The 17,044-nt window shown below is 35.6% G+C and overlaps 1 protein-coding gene across 2 annotated transcripts in view; it reads left to right on the top strand.

Annotated features, from left to right (window-relative positions):
* Nucleotides 1-17,044, top strand: part of LOC123564215 (sorting nexin-29-like) — a 68,126-nt gene that overhangs the window by 31,456 nt on the left and 19,626 nt on the right. For both annotated transcript variants that reach the window (XM_045357600.2, XM_053536846.1), the window contains exons 12-20: nt 73-137; nt 3,522-3,585; nt 5,176-5,304; nt 6,282-6,364; nt 11,812-11,918; nt 12,210-12,326; nt 13,125-13,177; nt 14,704-14,794; nt 15,941-16,081. In XM_045357600.2, the coding sequence (XP_045213535.2) occupies nt 73-137; nt 3,522-3,585; nt 5,176-5,304; nt 6,282-6,364; nt 11,812-11,918; nt 12,210-12,326; nt 13,125-13,177; nt 14,704-14,794; nt 15,941-16,081 (850 nt within the window). The remainder of the gene's footprint in view (nt 1-72; nt 138-3,521; nt 3,586-5,175; nt 5,305-6,281; nt 6,365-11,811; nt 11,919-12,209; nt 12,327-13,124; nt 13,178-14,703; nt 14,795-15,940; nt 16,082-17,044) is intronic.

The raw sequence follows: 17,044 nt of genomic DNA, 5'->3' as shown, positions 1-17,044 counted from the left end.
CAGAATTATGACCCTTTTTAGCTCCACTATTCAGAGACTCTGTAACAAATTCTTGTTTGTTGTGTATTACAGTCACAGAACTCAGGGAGATGGTGGAAATGTTTCTGATGATATACATAGTGATAGGATGTCTACAGGTAAACCAGCATTCTAACATGGTTTATTTGTTTTGTCAATTAAAGAAACAAGTCAATAATAAAATCCATCATAATTTCTGTCTGCATGTTTTTAGGTTGAATATCCGGAAAATAGGTAAAGCTGTTGCGCTCTCCCATTCGTTGCATCAACACTGGTGTCCCAGTTTGATGAAATTTTTTAATGTTAGCCAGTATCTCCTGATATCTTAGTAAATATTTATGGGAATGGATTGAAATGTCTCACACTTATTCATTGTGATGATCTGACATGCAGTGGACAGGTTCCATAACTACTTCGCATCTTTACAAAATTCCCACCCCCATCCTCCTCCTTTTCTATTTTGCATTTTTAGCTCACCTGAGCAATGCTCATGGTGAGCTATTGGGATCACGCTGTGTCAGGCATCCTGCGTCTGGCGTGCGTGCGTGCGTGCGTGCGTCCGTCGTCAACAATTGTGTTTAAAAGACATCTCCTCCAGAACCACTGAATGGATTTTGAAGAAACTTGGCATGGATGTTCCTTGGATGGTCCTCTACCAAAGTTGTTCAAACGGTTCTGCTTAGTTGCACATAGGGGCTGTTGCGCTCTCCCATTCGTTGCATCAACACTGGTGTCCCAGTTTGATGAATTTTTTTAATGTTAGCCAGTATCTCCTGATATCTTAGTAAACATTTATGGGAATGGATAAAATTATTTGATTTGTCAAAAAACATGCTGGCCAGAGGGCGTGGTCACTTTTCCCTATATGTATATAGTGGAAACTTTAAAATTCTTCTTTTGTGAAACTGCTGGCCCAATTTTAGAATAATTTTACACAAATGGTCCTTGTATGACCCTCTACCAAGATTGTTAAAATTATTCCGATTCGTCAAAAAACATGGCCACCAGATGGCATGGTCACTTTTCCCTGTATGTATATAGTAGAAACTTTAAAAATCTTCTTGTGTGAAACTTCTTGCCAGATTTGAAAATAATTTTACACGAATGGTTCTTGTGTGACCCTCTACCAAGGTTGTTCAAATTATTTTGATTTGTCAAAAAACATGGCCGCTAGAGGGCATGGTCATTTTTCCATAGATATGTATATAGTAGTATTTTTAAAAATCTTCTTTTGTGAAACTGCTAGCCTGATTTGAAAATAATTTTACACGAATGGTTCTTGTTTGACCCTCTACCAAGATTGTTTAAATCATTTCGATTTGTCAAAAAACATGGCTGCTAGTCAGGGGGGTGGAATTCCTATGTCTGACTTGTCCGACTCGGGACTTTTTGACGGCGGACAAGTGAGTTTTCGCATTCCGTTTGTCCATGGACAAGCGCAAATTTTCTGGTTTGAAATGAAAAAAAGGAAAGAACAATTTAGAAACTCTGAACAGTGCTTCAAGTTTATGGAGTTTATAAAAGAATTTGATGTACGAAATGGATGTTTCACCCGCCAAGGGCCTCTCGATTTCTCCAGTTTTGGGAAAACCATACTGTGTCTAAATTTAGCATATCTTTCTCTGCGTTCTGATTGGTTCCTTGTCTCGATCTCGCGTGATTTTTGTACATGATAACTCAGCAAATAGAAACCGGAAACGTAAACAATTACCACAAAGTTTTTTACTAATTCGTTGTTACCACTTCGTCTGCCAACAAAAATTGAAGTCAGTAGTCAAAGCACAAAGAGCTCGCTAGTACGAGTCAGAAGTCAGAAAGTTTCATGCTTTCTCACATGGCTTCGCACGGCATGATGGGTATTTTTGTTAAATGCTTGACGGCCTCACGGACGAACACAAGCTAAAGTGTCGAAAGCTTATTTTTGAAAAAGCTACAGTATTACACTTTATTATGTTTGCTTTTGTTACTACTTGTAGATTATTGTCCAAAATAAAGAATTATTTGCATGCTAAACTGTTGAAAATCCGGGAAAGTAAATTTTGACTGCGGACAAGTAGATTTTCAAGTCTCATTTGTCCGTGGACAAGTGAAAAATATTGGGATTTCTACACCCCTGCTAGTGGGTGTGGTCACTTTATCCTTTATGTGTATAGTAGAAACTTAGGAAATCTTCTTGTATAATACTGTTAGCCTGATTTTAAAATAATTTCACACAAATTTTCCTTGTGTGACTTTTTACAAATCCTGTTTTCTGATTCATCAAAAAAAAAATGGCCACCAGAGGAAGTGGTCACTTTTCATCATCAGTTTCTTTAAACAGCATCTCCTCCAAAATTACTGAATGTATTTTGATGAAACTTTACACAAATGATCTCTGGATAGCCCTCTTTCAAAATTGTTAAATGGTTCCGGTTCATTGAAAATACAGGGTTTTTTTTGTTGATAATAGGTTTTCAGTGATCAGACTTTAAAAATCCTTATCTCTAGAGCTTTGATATTTGGCATGTGATAAAAAGGGTTTGAATTTTGACTCTCTACCATAATTGACCAAATTATTGCCCCAAGGTCAATAAAATGGCCATGCCCGTGTCTGACATGTACTTACTATAGGCTTATATATAAGAAACTTCAAAAATCTTCTCTGAATCAATAATAGCTACTAGCTAGAGCCTTGATATTTGGCGTGTGATATCAGATTTGTAATGACTACCATAATTATTCAAGTTATTGCCCTAGGTTCAAAAGTGTGTGTGACATGTATAAAATATAGACTAACATAAAAGAAACCTAACTCTGTACTTATACAAACACACAGGTGAGCGCGTTAGGGTCAACGACCCTCTTGTTACGAAATTATGCCCTGTTTACAACTATAATTTCAATACCATCTAATGGGAATGAATTGAAACTTCACACACTTGTCCACTGTGATGATCTGACATACAGTGGACAGGTTCCATAAATATTATTTGGATTTTTACAAAATCATATCAACTTGCCAACTTAACAATTTCTGGCTAAATTTTTGAATTTATGGGAATGGATTGAAACTTCACACCTTGTCAGCTATGATGAGCTGACAGGCATTGTACTGGTTCCATAACACTGTGTTAAAGTTTTAAACAATTATGCACCTTCATTATTTTAATTTTCTTTAATAACAAGGCTGCTGAATACTGGAGTCTTGCTGTCCTCTAATAGCTCTTGTTATGAGCATGTTAAAATTATAATAAACAATGCCTTCTTTTGGTTTATGGTTTGTTTTACAGTGGTTCTTGATTTAGATGCTTGGATTTGTAACCATTCAGTTTAATCCTGCCCATCTGAAATGGTTGACAAATACATGATGATAACATCCTTGTAAGATTTCTGAACTAAGTTTTAGACAAGGCATTATGTAGCTCGACATGAACTATGACATAAACATAAACCAAAGAAATATAATGTGAACTAAGTTGAAAGTTTTAAGAAGGACATGTTATTGTATATCATTACACTTTCAGAGGAACTAAAGAAGGCAGTTGTATCAATGATGCTGAGAAAAGATGAAGTTGAAGAACAGAATAAGTAAGTTTAAATACCTTGTGTAAATTCTCACTTTAGTTTAGTACAATTGACATCATACATTAAGCGACTTTTCATTAAACAAACGCTTCAAATAACGCCAAAATGTTTTTACTTCATATATGCATTCTATTAAACAACTTTTCCATTATGCAACCAGCGACCACATAAAACCGACACCAGCAGGTATAATTGCGTGCAAAATATACCTATTAAGCGACCGTATAGGGAACAGCTCTTCTGTTATTTTCACACGGGGCTAGTTTGTGAACAATTTTATCACATGTATAAAGAAAACTATCGACCAAACAAACAATTCTCAGTAACTTCATTGTTTTTATATGCCAACCAAAAGTATAACAAAGGAAAACCCCAATTATTTTAACCGATCAGACATGGACATACCATTTGTTACAAGCAAGGGGCCTCCGTGGCCGAGTGGTTAAGGTCATTGACTTCAAATCACTTGCCCCTCATCGATATGGGTTCGAGCCTCACTCGGGGCGTTGAATTCTTCATGTGAGGAAGCCATCCAGCTGGCTTACGGAAGGTCGGTGGTTCTACCCAGGTGCCCGCTCGTGATGAAATAATGCATGGAGGGGCACCTGGGGTCTTCCTCCACCATTAAAGCTGGAAAGTCGCCATATGACCTATCATGTGTCGGTGCGGCGTTAAATCCAACAAAAATAAAAAAAAAAATTTTGTTGCACGCCATGAAAATGGTTATCAAAATAATAGCTTGAGAGGAAATCTTTAAGCTGATTTTAATCACTCTCAAGTCAGCTTGCTTGAAAACAGTTACTGATGGCATATGAGAAGGTGAGGCCATTACTCCAGTATTTCTAAAACCCATCACCTTCCTGTTTGGTGGCTGACAACTTATTCACTAGACCACTGCTCCCTTCATCTAAAATTTTAAATTAATATATAAGGGTGCAGCTTGATCTTTTATTTCTAAAGCTACATTTGGAATTTTAAATTTTCTTTAATATTTACATGTGTGTAGATGGGAGTTATAGAACTATAGCAGCCACCTTGAATACACACACTATGCATACATGTACATGTAATAGATATTTGGTCGCCCATAAAGAACCTGCCAAAGTATACACCAGACTCCATCTTTTAAGTAATTCTGCCCAAAGCTGAGAATATATGAGCTGCGCCATGAGAAAACCAACATAGTGGCTTTGCGACCAGCATGGATCCAGACTGTTCGCTAACAGTTTCTCTGATTGCAATAGGCTTTGAAAGCGAACAGCATGGATCCTGACCAGACTGCGCGGATGCGCAGGCTGGTCTGGATCCATGCTGGTCGCAAAGCCACTATGTTGGTTTTCTCATGGCACGGCTCATATGTTGCTGTCTCTTTTTCATAGATATAAAAAGGAAGTGGAAGCAATGCATATTTGTTTTAAACAACATGTTACATCAAAGTTACCTTTATTGAAAGCTAGCACACTTGATTAAGAAAAAGATCACAGCAAGCAGTTTTGAGTAGATTTCTGTGTAAGTCAACACTCTAGCCACTGTGAATGATGTTTTTTATTGTATTTTGTTTAAAATAGCTAGTGTTTTTTAATATTTGCGCAGATCATTAAAACAAATGCTGGAACAGGAGATGGATTCCTCGTCAATACTTAGAGCTGAAATAGAAGACATGAAACATACAGAAACTACAAGACAGGAAAAAGAACAAGCTAAACTACAAGCCTTACAAAAGTAAGTCTCTATTACAGTTTGTAATCACATGTCAAAATGTGTTATCAATTTTAGAAGGTAGTGTTACACAGTACAGATCCTTGAAACTAATGGCATGAAACTCACAGGGCATGAAAGTTACGAGAATTACAAAGGCAGGAGAAGGAAGAGCCAAACTACAAGTTACCTAAATTATGCTTTTTAGCCTTTTTAGTGACACACTGTGCTATCAGTTTTATGAAGACATTTTGCTATGCTTATAGAACATATAGGGTTTTATGTTTATTTCCCAAGAGATACATTTTTGCACAATGTGTGATTTAAAGGTAATAGGGAATTGATCCCTCTATGGTAACATGCGATATACCGAATGAGATACTAGTATATACTGTCGAATTAAAAGATGTGTACTTCTGGCAAATGCACAGAGCGTCTGACTTCGGATTTTTTGGAAGAATACGTGTTTTCCTTGTACCTAATAAGCGTCCACATAATTTGTCCGAACCGCAACGTCTTGCACATCAGTACAAATATAGATATATGGTATATATACACGTAGTGTTCACTTGTAATTAAAAGCACCTAGTGAGCACAGTTCGTATAAATAAATATACCTCTCCGGAGGCTGCGCCTATTCAAGAGGTAGGAATTACCTGTAATACAATACAATGTGGGCAGTGTTGTTTTTATTCCAAAATCTTCCTTTAAATTGATAGGGAATCGATCCTATGTGTAGCGATGAAAATCGGGATCGATCCCGCGATATACCGAATGAGATATTTACTATCAAATTAGAAAATGTGTCCTTCCGTGCTCTCATTAGACAGTTCTTTTCAAATGTTATGGGATGAAATGAAGTCTGATCGATTCCCAGTTGAGGCAGTGCCTTATTTCACATTATTGATGTGTGTGATTATATTTTCTTCTTAGCAGTTGCAGTCCTGAAAATTGTCAGTATTATGTGTATATTTGTTGAGAGTAATATGTATTATTTACAGAGAAAATGAGCTGTTAAAACACCAGCTGAGGAAGTATGTAAATGCTGTGCAGATGTTACGCACTGAGGGAACTTCAGTTGATGGTAATTTTGTAAAAGATTTAGCCTATTCAACTATTTGACATACACAACCAGAACCACTACACAGTCCGATGATATACAGTAAAACACAAATTATCCTATTTGTTCACAAGTTAGCCATATATCATGTATGTTCAATTACGCAAACCAGTTCCATTAAAAATAACAATTATAGTGACTTGTTGCCACCTGAAAATATTTTACTTAAGAAATAATTAAAAAAAGAGTGTTTTAACACTATTTATGCACAATGGGCAGTTATGCGCTGGGCGTAATAATATCACGAGGGCGCAGCCCGAGTGAAATTATTTGTACGACGTATTACCGCCCGAGTGTATAAATAGTGTTAAAACACAGTTTTGCTATAAATTATTTCTATTCTAATTTGCCCTTAATGTAAAACAGTAGATGAAATATAAAAGCCCTCTTTCTTTGTTGCAAATGATTTGTGAAATATGTTCTTTTAAGCTATTCAGATCTTTGGATTATAATGTATTTCTGCACATTTCATAAACTGGAAGCACTGTAATGGAATAACATATCTATTCAAATAAGAGAATAAAGTCTGTACTTGGCATATGGAAATACCAATCATTTTATGAATAAATGCCAGCCAGTGAGTAACTTTATTTAAGCTAGTTCTGCACGTTTGGATCAAAATTTTTTCTGCAGTGTAGAATTTGATTAACTCACATTTTTCATGGGATCTTTATGAAAGTTGGTCAGAATGTTCATCTTGATGATATCTAGGTCAAGTTCGAAACTGGGTCACGTGCGGTTCAAAACTAGGTCAGTAGGTCTAAAAATAGAAAAACCTTGTGACCTCTCCAGAGGTCATACTTTTCAATGGATCTTCATGAAAGTTAGTCAGAATGTTCACCTTGATAATATCTAGGTCAGTTTCGAAACTGGATCATGTGCCTTCAAAAACTAAGTCAGTAGGTCAAATAATAAAAAAAAAATTGTGACCTCTTTAGAGGCCACATTTTTCATGGGATCTGTATGAAAGTTGCTTCATGATATCTAGGTCAAGTTCAAAACTGGGTCAGCTGCAGTCAAGAACTAGGCCAGTAGGTTTAAAAATAGAAAAACCTTGTGACCTCTCTAGAGGCCATACTTTTGAATGGATCTTCATGAAAATTGGTCAGAATGTTTACCTTGATGGTATCTAGGTCAAGTTCGAAACTAGGTCACGTGCCATCAATAACTAGGTCAGTAGGTCAAATAATAAAAAAACCTTGTGACCTCTCTAGAGGCCATATTTTTCAATGGATCTTCATGAAAATTGGTCAGAATTTTTATCTTGATGATATCTACGTCAAGTTCAAAACTGGGTCACATGAGCTCAAAAACTAGGTCACTGTGTCAAATAATAGAAAAAAATGACGTCATACTCAGTTCAAAACTCGGTCATGTGGGGACAGGTGAGCGATTCAGGACAGGTCTGTGTGCTTATTTTTAGCTCACCTGTCACAAAGTGACAAGGTGAGCTTTTGTGATCGAGTGGCGTCCGTCAGTAGGTCTTAAAATAGAAAAACCTTGTGACCTCTCTAGAGGCCATATTTTTCATGGGATCTGTATGAAAGTTGGTCTGAATGTTCATCTTGATGATATCTAGGTCAAATTCGAAAGTGGGTCACATGTCATCAAAAACTAGGTCAGTAGGTCAAATATTAGAAAAACCTTGTGACCTCTCGAAAGGCCATATTTTTCATGGGATCTGTATGAAAGGTGGTCTGAATGTTCATCTTGATGATATCTAGGTCAAGTTCGAAACAGGATCATGTGCGGTTAAAAACTAGGTCAGTAGGTCTAAAAATAGAAAAACCTTGTGACCTTTCTAGAGGCCATTCTTGTGAATGGATCTCCATAAAAATTGATCAGAATGTTCTGAAAGTGGGTCACGTGCCATCAAAAAGTAGGTCAGTAGGTCAGATAATGAAAAAACGTTGTGACCTCTCTAGAGGCCATATTTTTCATGGGATCTGTATGAAAGTTGGTCTGAATGTTTATCTTGATGATATAAAGTTCAAGTTTGAAACTGGGTCAACTGCAATCAAAAACTAGGTCAGTAGGTCTTAAAATAGAAAAACCTTGTGACCTCTCTAGAGGCCATACCCTTGAATGGATCTTCATGAAAATTGGTCAGAATGTTCACCATGATGATATCTAGGTCAGGTTTGAAACTGGGTCACATGCCTTAAAAAACTAGGTCAGTAGGTCAAATAATAAAAAAAAACTTTGTGACCTTTCTAGAGGCCATACTTTTTATGGGATCTGTATGAAAGTTGGTCTGAATGTTCATCTTGATGATATCTAGATCAAGTTTGAAACTGGGTCAACTGCGGTCAAAAACTAGGTCAGTAGGTCTAAAATTAGAAAAATCTTTTGAACTCTCTAGAGGCCATATTTTTCAATGGATCTTCATGAAAATTGATCTGAATGTTCACCTTGATAATATCTAGGTCAATTTCGAAATTGGGTCACGTGCGGTCAAAAACTAGGCCAGTAGATATAAAAATAGAAAAACCTTGTGACCTCCCTAGAGGCCATATTTTTCATGAGATCTTCATGAAAATTAGTGAGAATGTTCACCTTGATGATATCTAGTAAAGTTCTAAACAGGGTCACGTACCTTGGAAAACTAGGTCAAAAGGTCAAATAATAGAAAAACCTTGTGACCTCTCTAGAGACCATATTTTTCAATGGATCTTCATGAAAATTGGTCAGAATTTTTATCTTGATAATATCTAGGTCAAGTTCAAAACTGGGTCACATGAGCTCAAAAACTAGGTCACTATGTCAAATAATAGAAAAAACGACGTCATACTCAAACCTGGGTCATGTGGGAACAGGTGAGCGATTCAGGACCATTATGGTCCTCTTGTTGAGATATTTGATCATGATTAAAGTGAACCGGACATTTCACACTAATTTTAAGACATTATTTTGATTTTTTTTATGTGTCATATGTTTTAATATCATACTTTGACTTAAGAAATATAGCAACAGTGCCACTGTAATAAATTTACTCACAGGTTTCCATTAATTCATAGATTGATTTTCATTTCCGTACACTGAATCCAGGCTTTATTCTATGTTTTCCGGATAAATGACGTTACACCATCACTTCCGATTTTTCAAACGTGCAGAACTACCTTAACAGTTACTGGCAGTGTTTCTATTTTTCTCAAGATAATATATGATAGTAAAATGTTTGAAATATTAAATGGTTTCAAGTAAAGTCTTAAAATCAGCGTGAAGTATGCAAACCTCTTGAGTCATAGGCAGATATCTCAAAAACAAACTGAGGAACCTGTACATTTTATTTCACCATATTATAAACCATATGTTTATTTATGACTGAATAAATTCTTTAAAATCTACAGTGTACAAAAATATCTCTTCCCGGAAATATCAAAATTGCAATTTTTCCGTACATTTCAGTTTTGTATGAGGTCCAAAGTTTTAAATCAGTCTAACCAAAAAATAAAGCACACAACCTTTCTTCTTTCTTTGACTTATTTTCTAAATAGCCTGTTCCCCTATATTCTCACGGTACTAATGACAATAAATACAGTAAGCAAGCAAGTAAAGATGTAACAGTTTTTTCGTTTAATAAATAACTTAAAATAATTCATTATCTATCAAAACATACAAGTTTTGACACAAAATATAATTAAAATACTCTTCCCGACAATCACGTGTCAACATGTACACTTTCTACCATTTTGATATTGTGTCCTTGGTATTTTCGCGTTAAAAATGTTGTTGTTGTAGTTGTAGAATTATTGTTAGGTTACATACCACCGCATTTGTTTATTTCCGGTACACTAAGGAATACCGTGTCTGTTTGTAAAAACAACTATTTAATTATAACAATATTCAATTCGGAAAAATTATGTGAAATGTTCCACACCCAGTACTTGACAATTTACTCATTTCGACAGTGTGTACACTTAAAAGAGCTGTCCCTTCTCAGAACCCCGACCTTTGAACCTTTATATGTGACCACTAAATCCAGTCCGTGTTGGAAATTATAGTACAGAGGTGGGAATTAAAGGGAAGCGAGGCATTGTGGGATCATCATTCATCCGAATCGGGCCTATTTATAACAGACAACATAAACAAAACATTGGCAAAAACGATGTTAACAAGTGAAAAATACAGGATTTTTGTTTAATTGGATAAAATTTTAAGTATTTGAACTATTTTGAAAGCATACTCACCAAAACTCTATGCATTCTGGATAAATTGATTAAAATTTGAACTGAAAATGAAAGTAGGTTGTTTGTAAACGATGTCCAGGTGGCGCTGCTGTGCAAAATGGAAATAACACGAAATTACCAGTGACGCGAGAATACCGAGGATGACTATTATATTCTAATGTTTTGAAAAATCAGGTTGAATTGTACATTTTAGAAATATTTTTAATCCAGATGTGCAGAACTTCCTCAACAGTATTTCTTTTATCAGAGGTTTTCACGTTATACATGAACTGTAACAGTGCTATAACAATTACATTTCAAAATGAAACACTAGCTATTTTTAGCCAAATTACATGTAGTATCCTAAACTGTTACAGTGCTATAACAATTACATTTCAAAATGAAACACTAGCTATTTTTAGCCAAATTACATATAGTATCCTAAACTGTTACAGTGCTATAACAATTACATTTCAAAATGAAACACTAGCTATTTTTAGCCAAATTACATATAGTATCCTAAACTGTTACAGTGCTATAACAATTACATTTCAAAATGAAACTGCTGGCTATTTTTAGCCAAATTACATAAAGTATCCTAAACTGTTACAGTGCTATAACAATTACATTTCAAAATGAAACTGCTGGCTATTTTTAGCCAAATTACATATAGTATCCTAAACTGTTACAGTGCTTTAACAATTACATTTCAAAATGAAACTGCTGGCTATTTTTAGCCAAATTACATATAGTATCCTAAACTGTTACAGTGCTATAACAATTACATTTCAAAATGAAACACTAGCTTTTTTTAGCCAAATTACATATAGTATCCTAAACTGTTACAGTGCTATAACAATTACATTTCAAAATGAAACTGCTGACTATTTTTAGCCAAATTACATATAGTATTCTAAACTGTTACAGTGCTATAACAATTACATTTCAAAATGAAACTGCTGGCTATTTTTAGCCAAATTACATATAGTATCCTAAACTACATCCTTGTTAACCCTTATCATGCTGGACAGGATTGATTCTGCCTTTGCGACCAGTGTAGATCTTGATCAGCCTGCACTTCCATGCAGTCTGATCAAGATCTGCACTGTTGGCCATTCAGTCAGTATCTTTTTGTTAAGCTCCCCTTTTAACAGTTATTGGTTATGCCCAAATTGAAAGATGGACATGTTCATTATAGAAATTTAACAGGGTAAGGGTTAATTTGAAAATTTTCATTTATAGTAAATCTGGGTATACATGTTGATGAACCACAGCCGACAATTCCACCTGAAAAACCAAAGACAGATTATAGTCATGAGGCAGAGGAGTATGAGAAAAAACTGATACAGGTAATTCTTGGGATTTGTTTGGGTTTTGTGGTAAAACTTTGTACAGGTGTGTTTGCATGTTTAGGTAGAAACGTGTACAGGTTACTTCTCACTTTTGTTTCCTGTTGAGGTAGAAACTGGTACATGTAGTTTTTCGGTTGTGTATGCTAGCTTAGGTAGAAACTGATGCAGGTATTTTGTCATCTATGTTTGTGTTTGCCTGTTGAGGTAGAAACTTACCCAGGTAATTTCTCAGTTGTGTTTGCCTGTTGAGGTAGAAACTTGTACATCCCTCTTGTATTTAATTTTCAGGTGGCTGAGATGCATGGAGAACTGATGGAGTTCAATGAATTATTACATCGTCAACTCAACATGAGAGAAAACATGCTCAAACGATTACAGAATGAACTTGTTGACCTAAGAGGACCAGTAAGTCATACATTTATCATTGAAATGCTACACATTTGCATAATTTCATTTCATTTAAGCATAAATTCAGATTCACAAAATATGCTTACCAACCCAGCACTTAAAGGCGTACACTAGAATTCGGGGCTGAATTTTTTCCCAATAGAATTTCTTCAAACTTTGGATATTGAAGGACAATCATCAAGGGCAGATAACTCTTTTTCAGTACTGCTGACCTATGATTTTTATGCCTCCGGCATCTGCTGATGCGGGAGGAATATAGTGATTGTCCTGTCCATCCATTTGTCCGTCCTTACGAGGTTAACCAAATGAGACCGTTTCGTCTAGCATCAGTACCCGTAACTAGAATGACTTGATACTAATGCAGATGTAACCTGTGACCATTCCTCATCTTCAGACATCACCTGACCTCAGTTTGACCTTGACCTTGAACATGACCTTGTTTTGGACTTAGGTTGCTTTGTATCAACAAGGATGCCACCAGGATCAAGCATTTATTGAACGCAGCTACATGTTAATACAAATTTTTGTTTCTTAGATGATTGCCCTTCAATATCCTAAGTTTGAAGAAATTCTATTATTGAGAAAAATTTCGCCCATCTCATATACAGGGTATTCTAGCATAACGTCCTTAGTGTATGTTATGGACATTGAGTTTTACAATCATTTAAAGACCAATAGGCTTGGATGGGTATGTTTCATTTTTAGACCAAATATTGCAAGTCAAAGCACACTTCACTTGACTGTTCTGCAAATTGTTCATAAAGTTAGCATTCACAATTTGTTTTATTTTTGCAGTTACCACATGACATCAACTTCACTGATGATCTACTTGCAATGGGCACTGAAAGGTATATTTGTTGGTATTAAAAGAAGTTCTGCTACCAATAAAATAAAGTTTTATGCTGAAATTGACATTGCTGTCTTTTACATATCTGGTATATCTCACTATTTCCAGCCTTACTTAAGTAAAATGTCAGATTAACTAAAGTTTACCCAGTATGTATTAGGTGTAAAGCAATCAATTCTATGAAAACTGACCTGAACACTTGTCGCTTAGGTGATTTTTTGTGATCACCTTGTGAACATCAATGTCAGGCATCAATACTTTTGTTTAAACATCTAAGCCTCTGAAACTACAGGTCAGAACAAAACCAAACTTGGTCTTAAGAATCCTTGATCAAATTTTAAGAAAGTTTGTGTGAAGATATATTTATCAGTCTTGTATTTACCGCCTCGGTAGCCTAGTGGTAGAGCGTCCGCTTCGAGAGCAGGAGGTCGTGGGTTCGATCCCTGGTCGCGTCATACCAATGACGTATAAAATGGTACTAGCAGTTTCCTCGCTTGGCGCTCAGCATTATGAGGATAGTGCTAGGACTGGTCAGCCTGGTGTCAGTATAATGTGACTGGGTGGGATATCATGCCACGTATCTACGGCGTGATATTCCATTGAGGTAGCACTATAAAGTTGGGCATTGTGCTTACTGCTACAAGTAGACACCGTCGTTTATATGACTGAAAAACTGTTGAAAAAGACGTTAAACCCGAACACACACACACTTGTGTTTAAAGTTTTTTCCATTTTGCCTCATGTGCTGGTTTGTTTTTTTAAACTTGATAAAAGTTTATGAATTGGTCAAAATTGACGGTGGCCTTTCTATAACAAGAGTAGTTTTTTCTTAGAACTAAACATAACTTATACAGAGTGTGTATCTCTATAAAATCTAGGTCAGGTTTGATAACCAGCCAGTTCAGATTAATATCTCCACAATTATGGCCCTTGAATTACTCAAAATTGCCAAAAAAAGAAAAAAAGACAGTGTCTCCGCTCTCTAACTTGAGTAGTTCTCATCCAATGTTCACTAAACTTAGTCACAAGGTTAATGAGCATAATATTGACAAGTTCAATAACCAGCAGGATAGTCTCAGTCAGTATTGAGTTATGGCCCCTGAATTACTAAAAATTTCAAAAATTGACAGTGTCCAATTAATAACTCAAGCGCTTCTTGTCCAGTGTCAGATATTCACTAGTCTGCCCAGTGAGTGGAGTATTTTAAAAGTCAAAAGTAATTTGCTGTAAAGGGGTGTATTTTGTGGCTGTTTAGCACTCTTGTTGAAACCTCGTTTAACATTTGTAATAACTTCACACAATTGTTTCTTGTATTTTCCTCTACCAAAATTGAAAAATACCATGTTAATTTTTTTTAAAAAAATAAGGCAGCTATGCTATGTTTGGGCTGTTGAACTTGAATGAGGTGCTCAGGGCCATTATGACCCTCTTGTTTGAATAATTTAAGTATGTGAAAATGTTATGACCAAAAGATTTTTTCAGCAGTCAATGACATCTAGAAACCAAGTATGTTTGTCATGTTTACAGTTTGAGTATGCAGCAGACACGCCTGATTAATGTATGGATCCCATCTGCCTTCCTTAGAGGCTCAGCATCAGATACCTACCATGTTTATCAGGTAAATACAGTCCTTGTGATAACTAGAAAATAGTGTAGCAGACATGTCTTATTAATGTGTGGATCCCATCAACCTTCCTCAGAGACTAGGCATCAGATACCTACCATGTTTATCAGGTAAATACAGTCCTTGTGATAACTAGAAAATAGTGTAGCAGACATGTCTTATTAATGTGTGGATCCCATCAACCTTCCTTAGAGGCTCAGCATCAGATACCTACCATGTTTATCAGGTAAATACAGTCCTTGTGATAACTAGAAATAGTGTAGCAGACATGTCTTATTAATGTGTGGATCCCATCAACCTTCCTTAGAGGCTCAGCATCAGATACCTACCATGTTTATCAGGTAAATACAGTCCTTGTGATAACTAGAAAATAGTGTAGCAGACATGTCTTATTAATGTGTGGATCCCATCAACCTTCCTTAGAGGCTCAGCATCAGATACCTACCATGTTTATCAGGTAAATACAGTCCTTGTGATAACTAGAAAATAGTGTAGCAGACATGTCTTATTAATGTATGGATCCCATCAACCTTCCTTAGAAGCTCGGCATCAGATACCTACCATGTTTATTAGGTAAATACAGTCCTTGTTATAACTAGAAAATAGTGCAGCAGACACGTCTTTTTAACATATGGATCCCATCAACCTTCCTCAGAGACTGGACATCATGTTTACTAGGTAATTAAATTTCTTGTAAAATCTAAGAGAATAGTGCAGCAGACACATTCAGTTAATATAAGACATAGCAGACAGGGCATCAGACAACAACCATGTTTATTCTGTAAATATAGTTCTTGTTAACACTTAGAAAAAAGTGCAGCAGAAACGTCTGATTAGTTTATGGATATCATCAAAATTCCTGAGAGGCACAACATCAGATACCTACAGTGTTTGTCAGGTAAATAGAGAATATCATATTAAGATTTATTATTATTAAGAGTATTATATTTTGAATTGAAAAATGAATTGTATGTGGATTTGTGTGGTAACAGATCCTCTGCACAAGGGAATGAAAATTGCTTCAGCTAATCAGTAAAAATAAAAAAAAGAAGATTTATTTCAGTGAAAAACAATAATATAGTGTGTGAAAATTGCAATTTTAGTGATAATAGGTTATATAAAAATGCTGTTTGATTTCAGGTGTATGTAAGAATAAAGGATGAGGAATGGAATGTTTATAAACGATACAAACAGTTTAATGAGCTTCATGGTGAAATGAAGAAGAAACACCCTTTAACTGGAAAGTTTGAATTCCCTCCAAAGAAATCTTTTGGTAAAAAGGTAAAGTGTGTATATAAGAAAAGTACAGCATTTGACAGAACATGCTAACCAACTAACTAATTATAGAATTCTTAGACTTTTGTAATTGTTGATATAATCTTTAACTGAGCCGTGCCATGAGAAAACCAACATAGTGTTTGCGACCAGCATGGATCCAGACCAGCCTGCGCATCTGCGCAGGCTGGTCTGGAGCCATGCTGGTCGCAAAGCCACTATGTTGGTTTTCCCATGGCACGGCTCAACTGATATTATCCAAAACAGAATTGCATCTGACAGTGAAAAAAGGTATATATGCTAAAATTCCATTTAAACACGTAATTACTGGTAATGAAGAGTTAATTGCAAGGTTTCACGGTCACCCTTTTGAAGTCATCATTACTGTAACAGTGATACATCAACTTAATAAACTGTAGTAAGTTATAAGGTATATCAGTATACTTTCAGTGCTGCTGTAGTTTTAATTACTGACTGTTTGACGAAGTCTTTAAATAGGATAGCTAGGTTTCAAATATTTTAGGTCAACCTTCAGTCAAGTTGAGTGAATGGAATAGTCTTACGCCATTATTGGAATATATAGCATATTTTTCCATTTTTCTGTGATATTTTAATGTAAGGTCAAATGCCTTTGTGTATCCAGTTTAATAGTTTATTGAGATATGTGTGGCTACCTTAGAAATACTATATCTCATTTAGTAATTTGCTCTTGAATAAAATCATTGTTTGTAGTTCAGATACATATTATTATCTAATACGTTATTAAGGGTTATCTTGTACATCTTAGGGATAGTCACCAAATATTTACCTGTTTTGTGTGATGTTGACGCTATGACGTAATAATTGTGATGTACAAACTCTATACATGTTGCATAATAACACACATTGTTCAGTCTTCTTCATTAATAGGAAAACAAATCAGTGGTGTTAGAATTTTAGATTTGAAATGTGTTGATACTTCTGCTGTTT

This window comes from Mercenaria mercenaria, chromosome 2 (assembly GCF_021730395.1).
Source record: "Mercenaria mercenaria strain notata chromosome 2, MADL_Memer_1, whole genome shotgun sequence".
Taxonomy (NCBI): domain Eukaryota; kingdom Metazoa; phylum Mollusca; class Bivalvia; order Venerida; family Veneridae; genus Mercenaria; species Mercenaria mercenaria.
The sequence above is the reverse complement of the archived record's forward strand: the minus strand, read 5'-3'. Positions and strand labels throughout refer to the sequence as shown.